At 38.7% G+C, this 21,672-nt stretch overlaps 1 protein-coding gene across 25 annotated transcripts in view; it reads left to right on the forward strand.

Annotated features, from left to right (window-relative positions):
* Positions 1 to 21,672, forward strand: part of CADPS (calcium dependent secretion activator) — a 477,655-nt gene that overhangs the window by 354,508 nt on the left and 101,475 nt on the right. For 6 of the 25 annotated variants that reach the window (XM_047690232.1, XM_047690260.1, XM_047690359.1 and 3 more), the window contains 7 exons: positions 3,099 to 3,200; positions 4,912 to 4,975; positions 5,391 to 5,514; positions 7,862 to 7,930; positions 8,802 to 8,819; positions 20,280 to 20,386; positions 21,408 to 21,416. In XM_047690232.1, the coding sequence (XP_047546188.1) occupies positions 3,099 to 3,200; positions 4,912 to 4,975; positions 5,391 to 5,514; positions 7,862 to 7,930; positions 8,802 to 8,819; positions 20,280 to 20,386; positions 21,408 to 21,416 (493 nt within the window). The remainder of the gene's footprint in view (positions 1 to 3,098; positions 3,201 to 4,911; positions 4,976 to 5,390; positions 5,515 to 7,861; positions 7,931 to 8,801; positions 8,820 to 20,279; positions 20,387 to 21,407; positions 21,417 to 21,672) is intronic. The other 19 variants (XM_047690351.1, XM_047690417.1, XM_047690436.1 and 16 more) reach the window with 7 other exon arrangements.

Raw genomic sequence — 21,672 nt, forward strand, 5'->3', positions numbered from 1 at the left:
GCAAACTGAAGAATGTTCCAATAGAAGTTTCATGGTGACACACCAATCTGCAAACTGGCTCAGCCAGTAGTCAAAACAAGTCACTACGGGATCTGGGAAGCTGAAGTCTTTGAATGGGTCAGATTATCCTACGTCTAATTTGGCACAGATAAATTTGGGCTATAAATATGCAGCTTCCCTTTGTATTTTCAACTTGAATGGTCCAAAGCAAATAGGAAAAAATGTGTGTGAATCTAATAGTGATTCAGAAATATGAGAATACTGCAATTAAACTGCAATTCACTTATTTTTGCTAAGGTCCTTCTTTTTATTAAAATGAGCAATAGTTCACTAACATCAAAAGCATCATATGTGGTTTGTTCTTTTTTCCCAGCTCTATTGTGGTATTAACATATACCATGTATCAGTTTGAGATATAGCATGTGATAATTTGATACACATATATATTGTGAAATTACTATTATGACAAGGTTAATTAACACATCCCCTCACAGAATTACCGTTTTGTTTTGTTTTTTTTTTTTTTGGTGGGGGTGATAACATGTAAGATCTGCTCTCTTAACCACTTCCCAGTATATAAATAAGGTACTGTTCCTTATAGTCACTGTGCTGTACACTACTCATCATATAGCTGGGAGTTTGTACCCTTTAGTCAACAGCTCCCTATTTCCCCTACCTCTCAGGCTCTGGCAACTACCATTCTGCTCTCTGTTCTTATGAGTATGATTTTTTCAAATTCAGCATGTGAGAACAGAGTATTTTTTCTTCTCTGACTTATTTCACTTAGCATAATGCACTCAAGTTCTACCCATGTTGTCACAAGCAGGCGTTTCCTTTCTTTTGTGCCCGAATAATATCCCATCATCTAAAAATAAATCTATTCCATAATATATTTACTTAATTTACATAATATATCCATTCACTTCCTTTATCCATTCATCCATCAGTGGACGCTTAGGTGGTTTCCATCTTTTGGCTGTTGTAAATAATGCTGCAGTGAACATAGGGGTGCAGATATATCTTCAAAACAGTGATTTCCTTTCCTTCAGATATATACCCACATGTGGAATTACTAGATCATATGACAGTTCTATTTTTAACTATTCGAGGAACCTCCATACTGTTTTTCACAGCGGCTGTACTGGTTTGCACTCCCACCAACAGTGCACAAGGATTCCCTTTTCTCTATATCATCACCAACATTTTTTGTCTTTTTGATACTAGCCATTCTGACAGGTGTGAGGTGATATCTCATTGTGGTTTTGATTTGCATTCCCCTGATGCTTAGTGTTGTTTTTATGTATCTTTTGGCCATTTTTAGGTCTTCTTTGGAAAAATGTCTATCAAGTCCTCTACCTATTTTTTTAATTGAATTATGTGGGTTTTTGCTATTGAGTTTTGTGACTTCTATATTTCTGTTATCTATTATAAGATAGAGGGTTTGCAAATATATTCTCCATATTCTCCCATTCCATAGATTGTCTTTTCATTTTGCTGTGCAGAAGCTTTTCAGTTTGATGTAGTTCCATTTGTCTGTTTTTGTTTTTGTCGCTTGTACTTTTAGTGTTATATCAAAAAAAATCGTTGCCAAGGCCAATGTCAGAGAGCTCTTTTTCCCTGTTTTCTTCTTGGATTTTTACAGTTTCTGGTCTTTTGGTTAAGTCTTTAATCCATTTCGAGCTCATTTTTTGGGAGTGATGTAAGATAGGAGTCCAATTTCATTCTTTTGCATGTGAATATCCAGTTTTCCCCAACACCATTTATTGAAGAGACTATTTTTTCCCCATTGTGTGTCTTTGGGTCCCCTGTCAAAAATATTAGTTGGCCATATATGCAAGGGTTTATTCCTGGGCTCTCAGTTCTGTTCTTTGGTCTATGTGTGTGTTTTCATGCCAGTACCATAGGGTTTTGATTACTATAGCTTTGTCACAGAGTTTGAAATCAGGAATTGTGATGTCTCCACCTTTGTTTTTTATCAGGATTACTTTGGCTATTTGGGTCTTTTGTGGTTCCATATAATTCCATTTTAGAATTGTTTTTTCCATTTCTGTAAAAATCGCCTTTGGAATTTTGATAGGAATTGCACTGAATCTGTAGGTGGCTTGAGGCAGTACAGACCTTTTAACAGTATTAATTCTTCCAATCCATGAATACAGAATTATCTTTCCACTGATTTCTGTTTTCTTTAATTTGTTTCATCAGTGTCTTTTACTTTTCACAATGTTTTGTAGTTTGTTTCTTCAGTTAAAACACGAGTGCTTAAGTTAATCTGAACATGTATAATTGTAAGCTGGAAATTGAGTCACTTAAGAACATTTAACACTGAGAAAGACAGACATTTACAAAGCACCTGGTTTTCATAGAAATTTGTGTCCATTGGGGCTGCCTGGGTGGCTCAGTGGGTTAAAAGCCTCTGCCTTCAGCTCAGGTCATGATCTCGGGGTCCTGGGATCGAGTCCCACATCGGGCTCTCTGCTAGGCGGGGAGCCTGCTTCCTCCTCTCTCTCTCTCTCTCTCTCTCTCTCTCTCTCTCTCTCTACTTGTGATCTCTCTCTGTCAAATAAATAAAGTCTAAAAGAAAAAAGAAAAAAAAAGAAATTTGTGTCCATGATTCAGGGTTCCCAAACCTAGGAGCCTACAAGAGAGATACAAATTAGAGATGTGGACAGGTGAGTGCCTGCCCCAGCTAAGGAAGTAGCTTTTACTTGGCACTCACCGATTAACACCAGTTGTTCTGAATTTTCAAAAGAATTGCGTTATAAGACTTTCCTAACTTTGAAAATGCTGGCAAAGAGTTCAAAATCTTAAGAAGCTGTGAGCCAAACAAAAGGTCTAGAAATTGGGCCTTAGAGCCACCAGTTTGTACATTTTACCATTTCATAATAAGTGAGCGACAGTTCTACAAATATCTCCAGACAATAATCCCCAAAATATCCCATGCCCCTTAGTAGCCAGACCTGAAAAGCAGGACTTCTCCTAAGGTCACATTGATCATTATAGTCATTCTTTTAAAATGGACAGTTTCCTCCTGCTAAAGATTTGATTGCATGGTGTCAGCATATGAGGTTCCCGTCACTTCATGACATGTCTTCTTTCAGGCCTGATGGAATTGGAACCGTGACTGTTGAAGAAAAGGAACGTTTCGAAGAAATCAAAGAGAGACTCCGAGTTCTGCTGGAAAATCAGATTACACATTTTAGGTGAGGATCTGAGTTGAGGGGTTTATTAGGAGGGTGACACTGGGGAGGGGCAAATAAAGGGCTTGATTTTCTGACTGTTAACCTATCAGGAGACATATTGGAGATTTAGAAATAACTAAATGGAAGCGAAAACCAGTAGGACAGCATTCCATGATAGCCAGGAGACTATGCATTCTTTTTTTTTTTTTTTAAGATTTTATTCATTTATTCGACAGACCGAGATCACAAGCAGCAGAGAGGCAGGCAGAGAGAGAGGAGGAAGCAGGCTCCCCGCCGAGGAGAGAGCCCGATGTGGGGCTCGATCCCAAGACACTGGAATCATGACCTGAGCCGAAGGCAGAGGCTTTAACCCACTGAGCCACCCAGGCACCCCAAGACTTTGCATTCTTGTGTGTTTTATTTCCACTGAAAGGACAGAGCCCTTCTTGCGCAAGCTGACTCTGGTCATCAGTCTGTTCTTTTAAAATCTATTAACAAAGGTGAAGGTGAAGTTTCTTCAAGGTTCCTAGATCAGTGAAAAATCCTGAGAATCAGATCACATAAACAGGGAAGGAAGGCAGTGGGACCCACACGAGAGTCTCCACTTTCTCCCTTACCTCAGAAACAGGACTAGCTGTCTATGCAGGGAAAGAGAGAAACTTAGATCAGCCTTGGCAGATTGACTCTTCCCCCCACACACAAGACAGCAAGCAGGTCCAAGGCTTCAGCCTTGCACCGTATAGCCCACTTCTCCCTTGCAGCCAACCAGACATTTGTAATGCTGCATTGGTGGTTCTAGAGATCCTGAAATTGTAATTCAAAGATAGTAAAAACATTTATAATAGCATAGTTAATAGTTGCTTTTTTATTAAACATTTCCTGTACCACAAGATACCGGATTAGAGGGTAATTAGGCATTAACTCAGTTTTTTATTCCCAGAACAACTTGGTAAGGTCATTATTATAATCCCCATTAAATATAAATGAACCCAAGGCTGAGAGAGTTAAGGACTTGTGCCAGGCCATCTACAGGACACCTGCATCTACATAGTCGGAATTTAAGTAGTCTCTGCTGGTCCCTTTGTATCATAAGGAACAGTGTCTGGAAGAGTCTGTAACAGCCTGAAATAGTCAATGGAACTCTTAGAATCCAGGACATAGTTCCATCTGCACCACCAAAATCCCCCTGGACAAATTTTTATTGATTACACACTGTACACAAGAGGTATTGCCAATAACAAAAGATCAAATAACAATTAAAAATCACAATTAAAGAAGAATACTTACCAAGAGCATGAATTTGTTCAAAATACACTGCTTCATTTCCTATAGTAATCCTTTGGAGACTTGAATAAGTGTGTTTGGATTTTAACCTGTTTCAACTAATACTTTTTTAGTGCTGGTCTCTGTGATCACATAGAAGGTCACATGAGAGCTAACAAATGGTTTTCCTTCACAATAGAAATCTAAACAGAGCCTTATGTCATCACTCTAAATATTCTTTCTGCTGCAGACATTTGCAGAGTCTCTCTTTAGTCATTATTCACACATACACATATATACATTATATACACACATATATGGTGTGAATTCAGATTAACATAACACAACGTGACAAAATAAAAAGCATTTTCTGTTCCTCAGAAAGAGTTGCTATAGGAATCAAATCACAGCATATTTCATGCTAAAATGTAATATATTTGGGCAACCTGAAGAATTTTCTCTTTTTTAGGTATTGCTTTCCATTTGGTCGACCTGAAGGTGCTTTAAAAGCTACTCTATCACTCTTGGAAAGGGTAAGAATGAAAGTAAAAGACAGATTACATAGATACAGATATGAACATAATCGTAATGAAATATTGTAGTTGAATGACCTAGTTTGTCATTTTTCAAGGCTTCATTTACCATTCATCAAATACCAGAATAAACGTGAGGAACCTGCCAAAATTCTAGATATTTTATCTCCAGACTCCCAAATAGTTAGCATATATTGAAGATATGTTCCTGGCCCTTCCCCGATTCATAGATGGGCTTTGCCATCCTATCTGTGCGTTATGGTTCTGTGTTTTCTCTTTAACGATGGCTCTCAATCAATATTAAGTCACAAGGAGGCATTCACAACTCATTTTAAACTCAACCTCTTTAAGAAATATAAATGAGTAACACATTTGGTTGAACCATCTCAATAATCTTTCTTTTTTCCACCAAAAGGTTTTGATGAAAGATATCGTGACCCCGGTACCACAAGAAGAGGTAAAAACAGTCATCCGGAAATGTCTAGAGCAGGCTGCTTTAGTCAACTATTCCCGGCTATCAGAATATGCCAAAATCGAAGGTAAGGCTCCCTTCTGCCCCCAGTTTTTTATTTAAATTTTGGTATGCCTCCCTGGGGAAGAAGAGTCTGTCTTTTCTAATGGGCACTAGAAAATAGTGGTCCATCTGAGTATGTTAAATTGAAACTTGAAAGCACTTGAAATGTGAAAGCTTCCTTGGCTGTGGCCAAATAAATGAATGAAGAACAGGGGCAAAGGGAACCGTCTTTGTAAGGGAAGAATACTGAGTGTAAGATGTGATCAGGTAACTAAGGTCCTTCTGAGAGTCTGTGTTGGCACTAAGTTTGCTCTGTGACTAATGTTTTCCTATGAAAGAGTTGTAGGATTGTTACCTTCCTTAAATAGAGGAAAACAAAGCCCTTTGTTGTCCACTGTTGATAGCACTGGAGGTAGAACAAGCATGGAACTGAAACAACATCAAGATTTTGCTTAACTCTTTCTTGCCCCTTGAAAGTATCGTCTTTTGGTAACATTTCAAACTTGATGGCAGGTTAGAGTCCAGCTGTCTCTGATAGCTCCTGGTTTGTTTTAGATCTCATTCATTCTTGTTGCTCCAGACCTAGGATGGTTGTTACCAGTGCCCTCTCAAGTTTTAGGGAAGCAGGCACTGATGACCAAGTAATCACCCAAAAGGCACTTTGAGTAAACTCTACTTGAGAAGATATGGTTCTTTGGGACCTATTCATTTGCAAAGGTATTAATCACTTTTCATTGTTACCCTGTTGGCTGCTATAGGGTGATTTGAAAACCACACCCAACTTGACCAGTGGTGTAAGTGTATAAATGTGGAAGTTCTGTGTGCAAAACTCAATGTGTCCGCATTCTGGAATCTGATGTTCTCTCACATGTGAAACACCTGACTAAAACCAGCAAATGCCCATTGTCTGCCTTCAGGACTTGACTGGGGGGAAAAAAAAAAAGGTCTAACCAACCACCAAAACCCTATCACTTACCCTGCTGAAGTCCTTGTTTCTTTAGAGAATTAGGTTAAGATCATGTCAAATCGCAGTGTTCTGTACATTACATGTCCTCTCTCAATTTTGTCTGTCTGACAATGCAAATTGTGTACCAGTGGTAATGAATTCATTGCTATGCACCCAGGGAGAAACACTTAAGAATTGGGCACTAAAAGGATGTTTATCAACTCTTGACTTGGTAATGAGTGACAAAAATAGAGGAACAAGAAGATCATTAAGGGGCTATGTTAGCAAATAATTGTTCTAGCACTTACCTTCCCAGGACATAATGATTGGTTGTATTTGGTAAAGTCAACCAGGTACCTAATAATTCTAGGCAAGGCCAGAGACGGGATGGGATCAAGAAACGTTCGGTTGCCATGGCTGTTGCCTCGTAGGCCTTGGTCTAGCTATTACTAGTCTTTTGGTAAGATCTGCTCTCTTCTTTCAGATAAATATATCCAAAAACAAACTTTAAGATCTGTAAGTAAAAATGCATTCATTTCCAAAGTAGATCAGCTGATCTGTAATTTCCTTTTGTGCCTCAATTCTTCTTGGTTGTGTTAATTATCTTTTGCACTGTGACTTTTAGGTCTGGGGATTCTTTGAAGAAACCAATCTTTTTTTTTCCAACTCTCTTTTCAGAGAAGTACCTCATTCCACACTACCTGCTCTCTTCCGCTTCTCTCCTTCCTTGTCCGTGATTGGCTCAGCCACTTTTTGATGTTACCTCTGCAAAAGTGGCTGTGACACCAATTTCAAAGCATGCTGGGATTGTTAATTCAGACAACCCAACATCCTCTGGCTGCATGTATCAGGTTTTCTTTCATGAACATAGTCCACCGTAGGCTGAGACATTGCAGCTTTGAAGATATTGCTACCAAACAACTTTCTTTTACAAGGTTCCGATCCTATGCTCAGAAAAGAAATCTTATGTTTTTACATTTGAGCCCCTCTGTGAGCACTAACAGCTTAGTCCCCTGAGAATTTTGGAAAGAAGTTGTAGTGATATTGCTGGAGACTATGTTTATGAAGAAATACCTCAAGAGCCTTAGATACTAAAGTCTGAAATCCTTAGTATCTTGGAGCCTTAAATCAATGAAATTCTGTTTCCCTTTACTCATGATGTTTTTGGTCATTGTACTCTTGCAAACAATTCTAAAGAGACGTGTAAAATCATGGTCACAATCTCTCTCGTGACTCACGGCATGCTGAATGGTTAATCCAATAGATCTCCAATTTTGAAACTCCTTTTTCTTTTATCCTGTGTTTATCCCAAAATACTCTGTGGCTATTTTCCTTTGAGCTAATGTAACGTATTCCTCTAACCTATGACCTTTAACCTCTTTACCTCTGACCTAAGCCTCTTGCATGCCCAAATCCTCTTTTATAGGGAAAAAGAGAGAAATGTATGAGCATCCTGTCTTCTGCTTGGCCTCCCAAGTGATGGATTTAACCATTCGTGAGTACCTACCACCTCCTCGCCATGCTGTCTTCACTCTTTCTGTTTTCATTATTTCAAGAAAATCCAGATCCAAATCAACTCACTCTCCTTGCTTCAAGTTTTTTAGCATTGGCTTGTCTGTTGATTCTGTCTGTGAAACCCAGTGTGAGAAGTCCAGTCACTTTTTATCAGCCTAAAACAGGTTAGACAATTAAGCCATTTGTTTGTGATGAACTCAGATTTGTCCGTAAGTTTTTCAGTTATTCTCTGTCTGTGACCTGAATGCATTTTTACTTTGCTTGTGTGTAACCCCAATTTGTAAAGTGCTTGTCACTGGTACACAATCAAAAGGTAGCCGCTAGGCTGGGAGCAATGCGTTAGGTGTCAGATAAAGGACAGTTGGGGCAAAATCATGCTTTCTTTTCCATGTTTAAGATGTCAAACTATTTTGGGTATAAGATCACACAAGGTGGTCCATTCTCTGTAAAAATTAGATCTTATATGCCTCCTGTCTGTTCTCTTTCAAGCTGGGAAGCTTTTTCTTGTTCTCTCTGGAGATTTTGACTTGTCCTTGTCCTCTAAGCTCTGGCTAGAACATATGACTTAATTGTCACTTGGAGAGTTCGTGTATGTTTCATAGCTTGATTTCACATTAAACTTAATTTTACTAATTTTCTATTTGTGCAGCATTTTCCACCTCTGTGAAGGAGCCTATTTTTGCTGGCCCCCACACTTCGGGGCGGTGGGAACCCAAGGGCAACCTTTTCCTTCCAATATCATGTATCACACATAAGTGGGGGGCATTTTGGTCCATTTGCTCATTAATCCTGCATATGTGTTCTTGTTTCTCTCTCTCTTCTCTCCTTGTTGTGCTCTCTCTTTCAAATAGAGAATCAAAAGGATGCAGGTGAACCAACTGTATATGCATTATAAACTATCAGGACTGTTGAGTTATATTGAGTTTCTGTTTTTGTTTTTGTTTTTAAGAGCTCCTTAACGTATAGACTCCCAAAGACTGATGTGGAGTTGCAATGATACTTAAGGAGTTAATTTGTGCTGTCTAACTATATCTCTTGCCCTTTAGATGTTGACCTCTATAGAGCAGAATTTCTGTAAAGGCATAAGCTTGGAGGAACAGAACTCTGGTTAGCTATGGAGTTTCATTTCATCTTTGGTTTCAGGATTCAGTGATTTGGCCTCATGTGCTTAAAAAAAAAACTAAAGCTACTGAACCAAACTACTCTTCCTCTTTGTTTTTCATTTCTTTTTTCTGTTTTCTTCCCTATTGAGAAGTTTGTGTTCTTTGATGAATGTTTATTAGCCAAGACAGAGAGAAGTTGTGTCCATGTTGTTCTTGTGCGTATCGTGTAATGAGACAGGCTGCACATAGAGGGTGGCTGAGCACGGGCTGTTGCTGGAAGTTTCGTGAGCGGAAAGATCTTAGAGAATTCTCTGGCTTTGGAAATTTTCTTCTTGTTTGGTCCCCAAACTTATGAGCATATTTTGAGGAAAGGTTTAACTTAAAACTTTAATACATGCTTTTGATTATTGTTTTTAAGTCTAAAAAAAAATCCTCAAAAGATAATTAAACTTATTTCATTTAATCAAAGTTGAATGCATTTCAGATCAATTCAGAAAGCAGTTTTGTGCACATGCCAAGCACCAAGCTAGCAAGAAGTATTTGAAGACTCACAAACCTATATTCAAAACACGTGAGCCTTTCTCTCCCTTCTCTCGTGAAAGAGAAGGTATTCATTCATCCATCCATCCATCCATCTATCCATTCATTTATTTTTTCATTCATTAGACAAGTGCTTAGTGGGAGCCTACCATATGCCAGGTACAGTTGTGAAAGCCAGGGACTAATAAACAAGAGGGAGTAGCTGTTAACCTTATGGAGCATATATGCAAATGGGTGTCTAAATGTAAATTACAAATTCAGTACATGGTAACACCAATTGATAGAGCGATATGTAAGAGTGCATTATCAGAAAACCATGGAAGTTTTCACAAGGGTGGAGAGCTCAAATGCATCTTGAAAGATAAATCAAATCAGTGAAAGGGAGTTGAGATTGGAAAGTGGAAAGACATCCTAGATAGAATATGTGCAAATGCATAAAACTGTATAACTAATTCTTAAAAAAAAAAAAAAAGCTAATTCTTATCCAATGTGTATTATGTGCCAGGTATGACTATAAGTACTTTAAATGTATTAATTCATTTAATCCTCAAAACCCCTTATGAGGTAGACACTACTATTATTCCTATTTTAGAGATGAGCCATCTGAAGCACAGGTTAATTAACACACTCCTAGAAGAGTAAGTGGTAGAGCCAGAATCTGAGCCCAGACAGAGGCCACACTCTTAAATACTCTGTAATTCGGTATGATTGCAAGACAAGGTGCAGTGCTGGCAGTAATGGGTGCTGATGATGGCAATGTATGCAGGAGGCAAGATCTCATATATGCCTTAATAATAGGGTTCAGACTGTATCTCGTGGGCCAGAGGTTCTTAGCCTGGAATCTATGCCAATGTTACCATGCATAAGAATTTTTCAAGGGAAAAACTCCACAGGTCTCACTTCCAAAGGTAAAGGCTTTTTAAGGAAGGGAGTAGCTTGGTAATTTGCATTCCAGAAAAATTACACTATCTAAAACGTGATGGACAGAAAGGACTGGGTAGCATAAAGAGTAAAACTAGACCTAAAAGGTTAAGGTCAAAGCAGAGATGGGTTTGAAACTTGGTATGTCCCGGATCTCTTCTAGGCACAGCAGCATCATAATTGTTTCTTTTCTGACCTCTAAATATTTTTTCTTACCCTCCCGCTCCCTCTTCAATTTCAGTAGGGGGAACAATGCACAAACATGCAGATGGGTATGCAAAGCCAGCTGATGGAGGGGGCAGGGCAAAACTGGAGTCACCTGTGTAGATTGGGGTGGACAGCTGCAGAGTTCTTTAGTCAGGCTGTGCTTCAAGAAGCTATGGGACTCTGCATATGGCATTTTGGTGGACTTAGGCTTTCTGTCTGGTGGCATTATTAGAAATTAAATGTTCTGTTTAATTACAGCGTCTTTAAAAAAAAAAAAAGATGTAAAAGGCTGCTACTCTATGAAAGAAAAGCTGTGACTCCTGCAAATGAATTCTATCATTTTAAATACATTTCATTTAAACTGTCACACATTCTGAACCCAGTAAGCTCTGAGAAAGTCTATACTGCTATTGCTGTTTTGCCTCAATTCTTGGCTAAATACTTGCATAATTTTCTGAGCATCATAAGGATTCTACTGGAACTTGAAATAAAACAATTTTTCCTTCAAATATGCGAAGGATTTATATGATTAAATAGATGGATAGACACACAGGCACCCCAACTATGGGCCCAGGAACTATGCTGAGGACTTTACATGGAGGATCTAATTAATCTTATCTTACTCCTGTAAATAAGGCTTTATTATTGCCCCTTTTACAAATTCAGAGAGAATAAGTGACTTTCTCAAGAAGGACTTGATCTTTCTAAATACAAACCACATCCCTTTCTATTTCTTTCCACTGTGCAGCCTTTCCAACTGGGACAATACCTATTCATTCAGTGACTATGTTCCAAAATATCTACAACTTTTGATCCAGGAAGACCACAAAAAAAACAAACAAAACCCAGAGCAGTTTTTTCTGGAACCAGGTCATTGTCAAAATCCTTTCATGGGGAAGATTCTTAGCAGTTGAGATTCTCTAAGATTGCCAAAAAACTGAGGACTTGTTTTTTCCTACAATTGATAGAAACTTGTTAGAGCAGGTCAAAAGCATCCAAAGGACTGCCCAGCAGATTCTGTAGTCGACACTTTATATCTTTTCCTATCTCCAGTGAAACTTCCCATAGGTCCAATGTCCTGCACATACTCAGGATCCCCCACCCCATGTCCTACCTTATCTTTCAGCCACAAGATAATGGCCCCACCTGCAATCCATTAACTGGCATGAGTTTTCAGTATGACTGCTGATGATGTCCAATATTCACATGTTAACATCCTTTATGTACAGCTCCAAGAAAATACTACTTCAGAACCAGCCTGAGCACTCAGGAATTGTTACACCAAAAATTTAAATCACTATTTGGAGTCCAATGATTTTTTTTTAACTTCTTTAAAAACCTCATTTTTATTTTCTGTAGAAGTGGCTGATGATGGTTCCTCCCCCAAAGGGCTGCTGGGAAGATCTAAACACATATTCCAAATAAAGATTTTAGCACACTACCTGGCACATAGTAGATACTCATTTTATATATTAGCTGTTATTATTTATTTTATTTAAAAAGAAACTTCTAAATCCAACTGTGTAGTGTAGACATGCTATTTTATTTCAGAAACAGAATATAAAACAATTCTTTTCAAACTTCAATGTTCATACAGATCCCTGAGGATCTTATTAAAAACATAGATTCTGATCTAGTAGGTCTTTTTTGGGACCTGGAAATCTGCATTTCTAACAAGCTCCCACATGGTGCTGATGCTACTGATCCAGGGATTGCAGTTGGGATGTCAGTGAAATCTAGGGGGATGTTGATTTGTCCTTTTATCATAATCTTCAAAATAAAACATTGCAGTATAGCTCTACATATATTTGTTAAATACCCAGTAAGTTCCCAGAGCAATAAGCAAAAGCAGCCATGGTCTCTACCTGGGAGCTTATGATAAGGTAGAGACACAAGTGTAAAACAAATAATTACATTCTGCTGACTATGGTAAAGGGAAATGTGAGGTACTGCAAGATTTTGCCTAAGCCAGGGTCTTTGAAACATTCCCAAGAGGAGATGTCCTCGAAGTTGAGGGCTGGCTCCCCAGGAGAAACTGTCAGGGGTATTCCTGTCCTTGTTGAAGTGTTTGCCTCTATTGACCATCCTTTCAGAAGCCCCCAAGATCCTGCCCCAAAGAGCTTGTGGTCATATACATAAAAGCTTAGTTTGGGACTGCATGGATATTTAATAATTAAAGTAGGATTCTTGCTGGGGCACCTGGGTGGTTCAGTGGGTTGAACCCTCTGCCTTTGGCTCAGGTCATGATCCCAGGGTCCTGGGATCAAGCCCCGCATCAGACTCTCTGCTCAGTGGGGAGCCTATTTCTCCTACTCTCTCTCTGCCTGCCATTCTGCCTACTTGTGATTTCTCTGTCAAATAAATAAATAAAATCTTTTAAAAAATAATAAAAAATAAAATAAAGTAGGATTCTTGCTATGGCAAGTGGCAAAAATAAAAAAATAAAAAACTCAAAAATCTTCAGCAAGTAAAGGGAATTTCCGTACCTCCCCCCCAGGTAACTAGGAAATGCATGGAGGAACTGACTCGGGGATAAAGAATTTTAGTGTGTTTTGATCTCTCCAACTGCTGACAGACTTCTTTAATGTGACTGGGAGTCGTGATAGGGGAGTTGGGAGCAACGTGGTTTTGTCCTAGCAGATGACCCTAGAGGAAAAAGAATTTTTCTTTCCAGGCAATTGTATAATGTTCCAGAGAAGGGCCTCATTGGCCCAGCTTGAGTCACATGTTAATCCCTGAGCCAGTCATGTTACCCATGATCAATTGCAGTGCTGTGATTGGCCTGGCTTGGCTCATATGACTGCCCTTGTATTTGTGGATGATATTCCTTGACATTCCCACCAAAACCACATGGAGTAGAGAAGCAATTCTCCTGGGGAAGGTTACTATTCATACACAAATAACAGATGTCCAGTATACCCAAAATTAAGCTCATTTTTCTTAGGTGCAACAGTTCAATCTTCAGAGACTGATTTGGGGTCTAGAGATACTGAACTGGAGAAGAAACATAATATTATTATTTTTTTCCTTGTTGATATAATGTAACTTAAATAAAAATATTTTAAATGATCTTAAGTCATTTTTAATTGCATCAAGACACCCAAAGTTGTTCTCTGGTTTGGAAGTTTAAGTTACAATGTTTACTATTTGGTGACTGAGTTTAGTATATTTGTTAAGTAACCAGGGTCTGTTAGTAACAGATAACGTTATTGTATAGCTATACGCATGATCCAACTACAGAGCATTTGTTTTTCCAGGAAAGCACTGCACTGGGTAGATTCACTGAGGACTTTCTTCCACAAGTATTTGAGGACCAACCCTGGACCATGAACTGCTTTAGCCCCTAGAAATACAAAATTCATTGGGCATAGGGAAGACTGACATTGAATATAATTGGCTATTTTTAAGGGCCATATATGCTCATGTAGAGGTATCAACAGAGGAGGTGGACCTTTGTTATAAAGGCACTCTCTTGCTATCGCGTATGAAGGTATAGCTGTTGTTATGAAGGGCTCTCGTAAGGGCTTCTGAGGAGGGGTATGACAGGCTCAGATATGTGCTTTACAAGGTCACTCTGGCTGCCGCATACGCAATGAACTTCAGCGGAAGAAAGGGACTAAAACCTGCCTGGCAGTCTTTAGCAACAGTTGAGGTGGAGATGGCGACATGAGTTGCATGTCTGTGCCATCGGCAAGAGCGTGGGCACATTACCTAATACAGTGAAAGACAAAATCAAGAGACATTTTGGAGATAGAATGGATAGACCATGCTGCCCATGTCCTTGTAGGGAAGAGTCAAAAATAGCTATATGAAGAGTGGAGAAATCAATCCATTGATTCATCCACATCTTTATTACCATATGCTTTGCGGTGGTAGGGATGAAATTTCCTGAAAGGGAGTGATGAAGATGCAGGGCATCACATGTATATAATAGTTAACCTCACTGAAGAAATTATGCTGAAATGTAACCTTGCAGCAAATGTGCAGTCCATGGAGCCATGATTTTAGAGAAGCGGTGTACTCTGGAAAGGGGGACGTGGCAATCTACTTAGCTTTCTCTTCCTATTCTAGCTCTTGTCCCCACCCACCCACCCATCCACCCACTCCCAAATAGTAGCAAATTGCTACAGGCTAGTTATTTCCAGTGATAGCATAATACTAATACTGGCATCTTCAGTAACACATCAATAGGTTGGAACTTGGTAGTAAGTGGGTTTTCCATCAACCATATCCATCTCTCATGATATTTCAGGGACTGGCAATTCCCTCATTGGAAGCAGAGATGGTCAGGTTATTTAAGGGCTAATTGGAGTGTCTCTCGCTCCTGGATGCTTCTCTTCCTTGGCTTAGCTGAGCATGTAGAGGAATTCTCTTTTTGTTTTTCTGCAGTCACATTTAACTCTCTCTCTGGAAGCCAAGCAGATTTAATTGTGTAAACATGAGCAATGGTAATTGGGTAAATGAAGTTGGAAACCAAGGTATGATGTTTTTGTTTTGCTCTGTGAAGAAAAAAAAAATAGGGAGCTTGTTTTTCTATGGTGGCAAACCTCACTGTCAGAATTCTGGACAGGCAGTTGGCAGGAGGGAATCCCTTTACGAATTTTTATCAAGACCCACTGAGCTGAAATATGTATTGGCTGCCTCGTGGGGGGTGGGAGGTGGTTCTGGATCAGCCCGGGGACACATCATTGTTTTTTAAACCACCAGGACAAGTGTTTCTCTACACAGGCTCAGCTCTCTGGGTGAGAATGAATATGAAGTCACCATGAAAATGGCATGCTCAGGTAACACGCATTCACTGAAAGAGCCATGAGGATGAGTTACCAGAGATGTACCTAACTTTCAGTACAGCTGTAGGTGGAAAACCAGATTTTAACAAGCAGATTAGAATATGGAGTACTTTTTCATAAAGAAAACATCAGTAGTTGCCTTCCCTTAAATAGCTTTAATTCCACACTGATTTTTTCCAATTCTACTTAGGCACAGTTTTTTTCCAAACAAAAGATCTAAATAAGAGGACTGGTAATTTTTTTTTAAGTCTTGCATTCAAAACACTAAGGGGGTCCCGTCCACAAGCAAAAGACCTCATCAAGTTTTGCTTCCAATAGATGGTTTCACCAGAGTATTATATTTAACCTTATTTCTCATATTTTTATTAATGTTGCTAGAATTCCATTTCCTGTAAGCCTGCAATAAGATTCATTTTCCCGGTTGAAAATTCAAGCAAACCAAGAAGCAAACTTGGCAATGTAGTGTGTCCCCCCTCACCATACAGATTGCTTTATAAATGAGGAACTCTTAAAAAGGAGCAGGTCTAAGGTTAATGAGACACTCATTAAAGAGAGAGAACTCTAGAAGCTGATAGTGCTCTGTGTCTATATTGAAGGAGAGACTATTGTTATAGGATGTTTGCTGTGCTGATATCGTAAACCACATGACAGATGGGTCAAGTGCTGATTACAGTATTCTAACATTTGGAATAGCAAGTAACATATTTGATAAGCTGGCAAGTTTTTATATATGATTCAACCCACAATATAAAAGCCATGAGAATTCCAAATTGAAAATAATTAAATGAGCTGGAAACAATCAGATACCACACATTTTTCCCCAAAATGACAGATTTTGACATGTTGAAATTCCACAAAGGGAGCAAGAATATTCCCTAGCTCACTTGAACTAATAATGGCCCTTATCTGCTTTTGTAAAGCAATTAATTCCTGCCTTCTCACAGTGTTGGGAAGAATAGTAAACGTTTGTAGGCACCTTAGGTTTTTTACAGAGCTCTGTCCACGCATTGTTTTATTTGCTCTTATCATCAGCCCCACAAGGTACGTAAAGAAAGATACTAATATTCTCACTTCATAGCTGAGGAACCTGAAGCACAGAGGGGTTTAAGGAGAAGGTGGAATGTTACATAAGAAAGTTAAGTAGCAGACTGAGAGTGAGAAGCCAGAGTCATCAAGTCTGTTCATTGGAAAGAGGAAGGAGCTATTCACATAGAGGCGTTCTTCATTGAACAAAAGTGTATCTTCTTTCTGTCAATGATCCTGCTACCATCATTCATGTATACCCATCCGGAGAGAGGCATCCCGTGTTCGCATTCAGCCTCTGAGTGCACGGGTAGGGCGGTACGGGTGATGCTGGTAAGAGTCCCGTCCCTTGTCACAGTGTGGTACCTCTGTAATATCGCAGTGACTCCAAGAAATCAGCAGCTCTCCATCTGTGTTTCATCATAGTCGCTTGTTTGGTTGTTCTTTTCAGACTTCGTCATCTTCCTTGTCACCTTTGTGAAAGTCACATTGTCTCTTTCCTTTTTTACTGTCTCTCCTCACCTTCCTGAGCAGCTCCCCCGCCACCTCCTGGGCCTCCTCCACCCACCCAAAAGCAGACCAGCATGTTATATCAGAGGCTCAAAGGCATGCCTAGGCCAAAACCAAGTACTGTAAACTTCTACCATTACTTTATTCAGCAGCTTCCTAGCTTAGTTTGCTTTTCTGTTCATTTTTCTTCTTGAAATTTTGTTTCAGTTTGGAATACTAAGCTGAGGCTCAGGCTCTCAAGTTTGACACTGTAGGTTTTAAGACAGTCGAAAGAGAGCATTTATTTCCAAATGTCCACATTTTTTTGTCTAGCTATGTCTGACATATGCAACATTTTCAAATCTCAATGTCAGCACAAAATAACATTGTTGTTGCATAACATTTTGCATGATGATTTTTTTATATGTTATGAGCTTCAATTCTGTTGTATGAAATGTTTACTAAGTATATGGTAGTTTTAGTTCCCCTTCTTCAGTGCTCCAGCTAGTACAAGATTGGGTGATATGAATGTTGCAATCCATTTCAAGACAGCAGAAGTGACAAAAAAAAAAAAATCATGTCTAAGCACAAATTTCTCCTTGACCTCTGATAGGGGGGAGGGAGGATGTGCTAGAGGATTTTACATGATATTTTCTTTAAAGACAACATCTTAGAAAAGTTGTTTTTAGTGCCATTTTTGCCACTTAGCTAGTCAGTTAGATATGCAAATGAAGAAGAAAATAGTGTCATGTCTCAATAAAGTGGCTTGATCTACAGATAATGGTATTGCAGCTAATTAAAAGTAAATGAAAGTCTGTTACATGGGTTAATTGCAAGATCAAGCATCCTAGATTAAAGGATCCTTAACCTGCTTATTTTAATGGTTGCGTGTTAAAGTAAAATTGCAAAAGGTTTTATTAAACATACTGTTTGTATATATACATCAGGCATACACATATCTGTGTACATGTGCACACACTTAGAATGGCTGCATGCACATATACACTTATGTGTATCTATCAATATATATTGTAGTCAATCTAAGAGTACTGCATATTAAAACAAATCTTCAGGTGGTCCTAGTTTAAGCATCTTGGATTTCTCCAAACACAAAAATCATTCAGTCCTTAAATGAAAATACATAAAAATATTGGTGGGAATTATTTCATGTCTATATCATATGTCATGTATACCTATAATTCCCCTAGATGTGGTGAGTATTCCACCCAAAGGACAATGTTTTTTACTTAAAGCTAGAGATTTCAAAGATGTGCCCCAAGTGGATTTCCGGCAGATTTGTATTAATGTGCAGGCTTGTCTGGTTAATAGAAAATGTATGTAAGTGTGTGATGTGTGTATGTGGGTGTATGTGTCGAATGGGTAATAAGCATAGGATGAGGAATTTGCAAATTGATGTGTAAATGTGAATACCAACTAATAAAAAATAGTAGCTTATGCATATTTACTATCAAAATGCAAATACCTCATTCTACACATATTACTCAAACATATATACACAGTATGTTTGTAGAAATGCCTGAAAGTCTACTGATGAAATTATGATAGCCCATTTATGAAATTATACATGGGCTAGGTGCCCCCAAAGCATAGAAGTCAATCTTGTCACTCATTCTCTCCCCATGTATTTATTGCTATGGACCAGGCAATGAGCCAACCAACCCTAAACTCTGCACATTTCCTTCTTTTGAGTGTTGGATATTCCCCACCTGATCTGTATATTTATGTTCCCTGCTGCTCCCCCTCTTTAGCCATATCCAGCCACATTTCCACCTGCGCCCAGTAGAGACAATGGTGCGATCCATTGGCCTAAATCCAGAAAGCCACTTTCACACCAGTCATTGGACCTTGTTGGACTAAAACTTTAAGTACCTTAACAATCATACCCAACCCTATCCACCATTCTTAGTTTCCATTGGCTGAGACACTCTTTTTGCATAGTGCTTCACAGAATTTGTTTTTCATTATTAAACCCAGATTACTAATCATGTGACATGTTCATCCCCTACCTAAGAAATGTATAAAGGAAAATTATACAACTCTCTTAAATTTCTTTTGTAAATTAGCAATCACCCAAGATTTTGTTTAAACCCCATCCATCCCAAGACAACAATGCAAACAACAACAAAACCTTCCTGTGAGGTATTGAATAATATCCCTTAGCTAGAAAAACCTGAAGTCTAAATATATCTGCTTTAGATGAAAAGATAAAAATAAGTTTTGGCAGTCCTTCTGTGCACATATATACCTGCCTAGGGACTCACACTAATGGGTCCTTATTGCTCTTACACTCTTTGTGTTCCATAGGACTCTGAGGCTTCAAGGTTTGAAGGTTTCAACATGAAATAAAAGATCCCCTGTGGGTGCAGACTGGTTAAATTCAAGCAATTTCATTGGCCGAAAACCTTTATATTTTAAATATTACTGTTTTCCCCCCAGGAGAAAAGTTCTTAATTTTTGGTAGCATAATGACCTTATCAAATACCCATGAATTCAGCTCTACAAAAAACTCAACATCAGCCAGGGTCCAGTTTGTTCTTGAGTCACATAAAAACACAAGGCTTTCAACACTATAAAAACTAAAAACAAAGAAACAGTTCCAAGTACATTGTTGCCACCCACCTGATAAAATTTCAGTTGTACCAACAGACTACCACCAGTTCGTCCAGTAATCTACCCCCAACACCCTTTTAATGGTTCTGTGCTGCCTTCTACCTAATGGCCCAGGAACGTCCCTTAACTTTCAGTCTCCTCCCTGGGCAACTTAAAACAGCCAGACCTTTGATTCTGTTTGTTCAAAGTGAACATTCCCATACCTGTTAAACGTGCAGACCTGTAATGAAAAACAATGCTGTAGTATTGAATGTTCAGACACAAATGCAGGAAACAAAGTAGTCTAGAGAGCGATCTGAGATAGTTATGTTTATGCTGTCTTTAAAGAACGTGTGTAAAAAATGTCACTAAATTTGAAATGGGCTGTCATAAACTTAAGATAGCTTACTATGCAAATTTGAAGCTGGAGCACTGCTTTTTCTTCATATGTATTCTAATGACGATGGTGATAATAACAAAATGGCTTTATGGTTTGCTCACTACTAATTACGTGGCTCTTAACATTTGCATGAAACTTTAAAAAAGAAATTGGTGACTATTTGACATTTCTTATCCACTAGTTCTAATGGCCACAAAACTAGCCTGAAGTATTCGCTGAATTTTAACATAAATTCTTGTACTACAGAAAATGTAGGCCGGTTAATCACTCCTGCCAAAAAGCTCGAAGACACAATCCGCCTTGCTGAACTAGTCATTGAGGTTCTCCAACAGAATGAGGAGCACCACGCAGAGGTGAGCAGGCATGGCGGGAAAATGTCTCTTTGGGTGTCCCTTAGATGGAAAGTGCAGAACTGATCCTATCAGTGACACGAACAAGATGCCTTAACACCCATTTTCTTTTAACTGGCCTTGCAAAGAGAAGGAAAGGGGAAGAAGGAAAGGAGAAGCTTTTGGAAGGTTGGGTAAAACAAGCAAAAAGTGGTTGCGTGTTGTCCATTTCAGCTTAAGTTTTCAGATGTTTCTAGCAACAAGCAAAAGAGGTGAGTATGTTTTAAAGACAATTTATTCAAGCAGCATATGGTTATTGTCCAGAATACACAAAATACTTTTGGTCTTCTGTGGTTGTCATTGTTGCTACCCTGTTGCTTCTATTTATTTTATTCAGTGTGTGGATCACAGGCCATGTTTTTGAATTTATCTCTGTAACTTACTCTCTGCTTGCACTAGTGTCTTCATTTGTTAATCTCAGATGACCTAGGTTGCTAAATGCAGTGATGGCAGCAAATTATTTTGTGTTGTTCAACTTGTCGAATTGCCAACATACATGTTAATAGATACAGCTTAATTTTTTTTTCTTATGAACCACGGTCAAAATGATCATTTGATAATCATTGTAAACTAAGGGATTTCAAAGCTAACTAAATCCCAAACCTGTAAGAACTTAAACAACACCACCCTTAAAAAAAAAAAAAAAGATTCCAAGATTCCATTATTGTCAAACTATTTTATCAGTTCTTGTCTCAAAACTGAGATTTAAAATCATTGCTCTTAAAATAACCTTTCTGAAGACTGCACTAATTGTCACTCTTCCTCTCCAGTTAATACTACAGCAAAAGGGGAAACAAGGCATTCCATAAAAGCAAGTTCTCAAGCACTTAAAATGATCATTCCCATGATAAATGAAAATTAACAGTATAGTTAAATAATATATAATACACCATAAATCCAATCTTCCCAACTAATGCCTGATTGCATATTTAAATTTCCTCCCTGTTTTTCTACTGTTCCACTCAATCACGGCTGATCGTGGCAGGGAAAAGAGGTATGTGACTAAACCGAATGAGCCAGCCACCTGCTGTCATAGTCTGTGCATGCCCTTCCAGTACCATGTCTTCTACTGGGACTTTTCCTGGGTGCTCCTGCTTTCTAACACTGACCCAAGGAATGTAACAGCAACTTCCAGTGGACTGCTTGTGAAATGGTGGCCCTCCACGGCAGGGTAAATGTGGGGGTTCTCTTGTGCGTGCATGAAGCGATTGATATACCTAACAACAACTGCAGTTACATCCTGACACGCG

The sequence above is a fragment of the Lutra lutra genome, chromosome 1, assembly GCF_902655055.1.
Source record: "Lutra lutra chromosome 1, mLutLut1.2, whole genome shotgun sequence".
NCBI lineage: Eukaryota > Metazoa > Chordata > Mammalia > Carnivora > Mustelidae > Lutra > Lutra lutra.